Here is a 5374-nt window from a genome sequence, read left to right on the forward strand (position 1 = left end):
TATCTATCTATCTATCTATCTATCTATCTATCTATCTATCTATCTATCTATCTATTCATATATAATATCCATCTCTTTCATTAGCGTTCACTTATTATCATAATGTATTATCCGCTCGGCAGTCCTCTATTGATTCATTATGTCTGATTGATTCGTTTGACCAGACCGATTGATTGAGGAATTGATTGTCTGTTGTCCTCCCCAGGCCCTCCAGCGAGATGGCTCGTCCCACGGCCCTCACGGCACGTCACAGTCTGCCCAGGTCGCCCTGCTGGAGCGGCAGTCCGCCTCGGTGCCTGGTAAGTGCCGGGGGAGGGGAGGGTTGTTTGTGAGCAGTTTGAGCTGTTTGTAATAATATGTAGCATTGTATTTTGTTCCCGGAGCCGTCTTCATTCATTAACTGTTAACTAACGCAGTGGGCGGAAATGACAATGTGTAATTAACCAGCTGTTCGCCTCAATTGTCTGGGTGGGGGGGAAGTTGTTTTGTTCTGTTTTTGTTTGTTGTTGTTCTTGTTGTTGTTTTGTTTGCTTTTTACTTTTTTTTTGGGGGGGGGGAATGGGGGTGTTTTGTTTTTTGTTTTCCTTGGTCATTAAAAAAATGAATACTTGGTGTTCTTTTCCGAGAACATGTGTGAGTGGTTAGTGGGTGCCGTGGCGTGGTTTGCTCTTTCTTTCTTATCAAACATCTATCATCGTTATCTCTCCTTTTTGTGTATGTTACTCTCTTGTAACACCTTTAATCTTCCACTGGTGTACACACGCATGGTGGCAGGCCCAACTCCCTATATATATATATATATATATATATATTTCCATGACTTGCAAACATTCTCGTATTTGGGGTTCCTTTGGCAGTTTTTTCTCTTTACGCATTTCGCTTTATGCGTCGCAACCTTTTTTCTTCAACTTACTCCACTTATAAAGTGGTCATGACTATAAGGCAAGCTGACTGACACATTATGCTTCAGCACGCATGTTATAGTTCGTGCTGAATATTAAAGACTTGCACGTGGCTGTGATTGGGTTATTATTGATTGGTTTGTTTGGGATCTGTTTTACTGTAGTGTTGAGATTCATTGTGTGTTGTGTTGTGTTAAACTGGTTTCGTGCATTTGTCAATGAACCCTTAATTTAAAAAAAAATAGTCATGCAAAAATAGTCATTAGTATAAGATCAACTTTATTTAATTCAGCTTTCTCTTTTATGGACATTTGGATCTCTCTGATCTGAAGTTGTAACCTTACATATGAAATCATTTGTTTCAAAAGTACTCCTTATCCTTTTTCGAAAGGAAGTGTAAACTGAAATGTGACGTGCGCCAAGCAGGAGTCGCCAGGAGCTCTTCCTTCTGTGTGGGGTTTATCTATCCAGCTGTTATGTTATGTTCATTGATTTTCTACCTCACCGAATAAACTAATAATATTGTCTCGTTGAACTGCTGAAATGTCGCTGACAAGTGCCATATGGATAATGACTCTGAACTTTTAAAACACTTGTTTGTGGGGTTTTTTTTCTCATAAATCCGCCAATGCTTCTTTTGTTTTGGTTAGACAATGTCATTGTTGTGTGTCTTTTGCTGTTGGTTAGATTTGTGATTTTGTGGATTTGTTTATTGAGGGCGTGTTTGTTTTCGTGGATAGCAGAGGTGGTTTTGCATTGTATTCATTTTATTCCAGGCTTCCAGTCATTAATCATAACGTCTTGATTTTGTTGATTCCATAGGAACGTCACTTCGACCTTCCCATTCCTTCAAGGATAAACGCTCTTCTTCCGCCCCTGTTAAACCTCAGGTGAGTTGAACCCCCCCCCCCAAAAAAAAATTTTTTTTAAAATCCCCTTACAATTTCATTTTCTGCTCTCTATGGCAATATTTGATTTGCCTCAGATTGTTTTGCTTTTATGGTGATGAGACGAGCCAAAAGACCAAGGTCTACCTTTCCGTGTGTAAATTCTCTTTTATTTGAATATGCTTAATGCCTTTCGGACATATAATATGTCTTTTCAAACCAAACTGAATTGTATGCCATTTGACAGTGAAAACCGAAGTACACCACCAGATACTATAGCGTATTTCCTGCACACACGCTAGAGTTTAAAGTCCTCATCTGTGCGTCCGTTATCGGGTAAAACAAAGTAATATCCTGTTCCGACGCCACTCACAAGTAACAATGGCTGTCTTTGTGCTTTCTGATGGAGCCAGATTCCTCCTCTTTCAGACAATATGTTTCATTATGTTGCCGAATGTTGTTTTGGTTTGTAAAACTATGTCAGAAGTGGAGAAATGTGAGGTAGGGAGGGGGCTTAATGGAACCCATTTATCAAAGCTCTGACCCTGTGCGCTACATCAAATCACGTGTCCTTGGGCTTGGACGTAGCTTCCCGCTGCTTCCTGCGGCGTAGAGGTCAGAGACCTACGTCTCAAAACAGAATGGAGATCTTCCATTATCATCCAGCCCCATGTGAGCTTCTTGACAAGGAAAGATTCACTGTAAATCATGGGTTTGAAAGAAACGAATACCGATACCGAACCAATGTTCGTTTGTTTTAATGGTTACACGCATGAGACGAAGTTTTGTATTTTATCAGGAAAAGCGATGGGATGATAAGGTTCTTTTCATGACAGAGAGAAACATTATGATGACCAATGTGTTTTTCACTGACACGTGTAATTTGATGGCGCGGGGTCTTTTTATACCAGATTGTGACTGCTGAAATATGATGATAGATGTTTTTGTATACCGTGTTGTGCATATATATGTATTGTTTGTAAGCAAAGGCAATGGAGTTTACAATATTTATTTTTTTTAAAGACTCGCTGGCCTGAATTCGAACGAACTCAAATCACTTTAAAGGCACAATCACGTGAAGAAAGGGATATGAGAGAAGATACTGTACGCTTGTACTCAATGCAAGAGAAAATGTTGAGGGAGAGAGCAATAAAATAGGACATTAAAAAATTGAAATTTGAAGTTAATTTATTTCCCTCTGGTCGTTTCTTTTCAGTGCCTTAGTTTGTCTGTCTGCCTTATGTGTTTCTTTTTATCTAGTGCCTACCATGTATCTCTCTTTAGCTGCATTTAAGAAACAAATAAATCAGGAAAATTCTTAGCTTCATAAAGGTTGTTGTGGGTGGTTGGAGGGCGCCACTGATATATCCCATTTGTTGTTTTTTTTGTTTGCTTGTTTTGTTTGTCTGTCTGCATTCTCCCTGCATTTAACAGCATTTATTTGGTCGTTGTGCTCTTTACTCAATAAAACAAACAGTAAAAGTTATCCCTCGGTGTTCACTGATTGCGTTCTTGATTGCTTTTGTTCCTCAGCCTAACCAACAGCTGTCAGCTCCTCCCCAGCTGTCCCACAGGCACAGCCTACCCACGTCCAGGTGAGTACTATGCTCAGTGCTCGCGACGCGCACGCACATACACACATTCACGCGCGCACGTCAGCTCACACTCATTCTTGTTTGTCCTCATGTTATGTACACCCATACACACCAGCGTACTTGCTTTAGGTCTAACTCGCGCACAACATAGCGCACTTGTTGATCGAAGCACGTGCTGCCTGCAAGACTGTATTAACTTTGTGTTTGCAATGTTGTTGTTGACCTGGATGATCAGAGCTGAAAACAAGTTGTACTTTCAGCAAAACTAGCTCCCTGTCTATCGGTGTTAATTGTTAGAAAGTTCTCGTGAAGATATGCACATTTGGAAACTTATAAAAACAACAAACGACGAGATGTTGTGGAAAGATCAATCCTTTTGACCGAGGGGGGGGGGGTTCTGAATCAAATCCAAAAGCTCTTATTGTCCATGTAGAAATATATATGTTGTGTTAATGTGTTAATAATGCTAGTAGATGTCGTATTTGCTATTGATGTGATGAATGTTCTGGCACACTGCTTCAAACGCGAATTGGATATCTGTCCATGACATTTATTATTGTCTGTTAGTTTTTTCCTTCCCTCCTTGCTATTGTACTTTTGACCTGATAATATGTACATGCCATCTGTGACTAAACAAGAACAAGACCGTTCACCTAAATATTTGACCGGTGACATGATAAAGACAAACATACCTTAAGTTTACTGAGGTCTGTTGAACAGAATGCTAAGCCTGGATGATTTCCCCTTTTGCCGTGTGTCTTTCTTGGAATTGCAGAAAAGGTGTGGATAACTATTGTCACATTTCTTTAACAATTATTGATCACAATGATGACAACGTCGTTTTCTCAGCTAACAATTTAACTAATGTAGTATAGTCAAGACTCTCACTACAAGTAGAGTGTTGTCTGATACAATGCAATGTCGTCTAGTCTGTTGTACCCCAGGCGACGGAGACGAGTAATGACGAACCCCTGTCGCTATTTCCTTATCGAATAGCTTGTCTGCTGGTTTCGTTCCTGTTTTGCTTCTTTTTTTTTCTTTTTTTTTTATTCTTTGTTATCAGGTCCACCTTAGCGCAATAAGATATAATCAGTTCTGGGCGGTTGTTAATTTTAGTAAAACGCCCACCTCGTTCAGATCCGATGGATCTGTATCAGACTCTTGTCTGGAGGTCGTTGCTTTGCTAAGCCCACATCCTTATTTAGCCTATGGTGTTGTTGATGTTAACCTTTGCGAAATAGTTACCCATGCTATGCTATGCTGTAATGTTGTTTTTCTTAACCTAACGCTGATTTTTTTTCACGCTGTGCTGTGCTATAATATGCTGTTGTGCTGTGTTCATGTATTTCTGTATCGTGTATTAACACTTGCAACATTTCTGTGTCTTTGTGTTCCTCCGTGTGTCTTGTCTGGCTGCCTGCACGATCACGTATACCCTGCCCACCCCCACCCCCTCCCAAAAAAATGGAAACTCTTGACCTCTTGCCCCCGCCCAATCAAAATTAATTATACCCCTTTACACCCTCTCCTTAAAAAAACCTACCCCACCTTCCACAACTGCGACTCCGTCCCTATAAAATAAAAAATTGCCCCGAAAAAAAATTTCTCAACGAATATAATACATACACTGCCACTCTCTATCGATTCATTAATACGCGCATGTACCCTCACTCCCCCACCCACACCCACACCCACACCCCCATCTCCATTCCCTTCGTGCACGTGCATGGCATGGCCACGCCCCTCTCCCCTCCCATTGCGCCCTGTGGCTCCGCCCACCGACAGCCTGTTCGGCTCCCCGCCCAGCAGCAGCAGCTCCGGGTCGTTCTTCCAATGGCCAGTCAACTCTCCCGTGGGCCGCTTCAGTGTGCTAGAGTAAGTGACCCACGGTCAGCACCCACTTGCAACACAGCCAGTAATAGATGTACCCACTCCGTCTGACAAAACCACCAGCACTGTTCACATGAACTAACTCTCTCTCTCTCTCTCT

At 41.4% G+C, this 5374-nt stretch overlaps 1 protein-coding gene across 1 annotated transcript in view; it reads left to right on the plus strand.

Moving 5' to 3' along the window:
* LOC101851784 overlaps positions 1–5374 on the plus strand; it is a gene marked incomplete at its 5' end in the record, with an annotated part of 194265 nt that overhangs the window by 160748 nt on the left and 28143 nt on the right. The window contains 4 exon segments of the mRNA XM_005091039.3: positions 206–299; positions 1725–1792; positions 3323–3384; positions 5170–5259. Coding sequence (XP_005091096.2) covers positions 206–299; positions 1725–1792; positions 3323–3384; positions 5170–5259 — 314 coding nt within the window.

This window comes from Aplysia californica, unplaced genomic scaffold (assembly GCF_000002075.1).
Source record: "Aplysia californica isolate F4 #8 unplaced genomic scaffold, AplCal3.0 scaffold00025, whole genome shotgun sequence".
NCBI classification, from domain to species: domain Eukaryota; kingdom Metazoa; phylum Mollusca; class Gastropoda; order Aplysiida; family Aplysiidae; genus Aplysia; species Aplysia californica.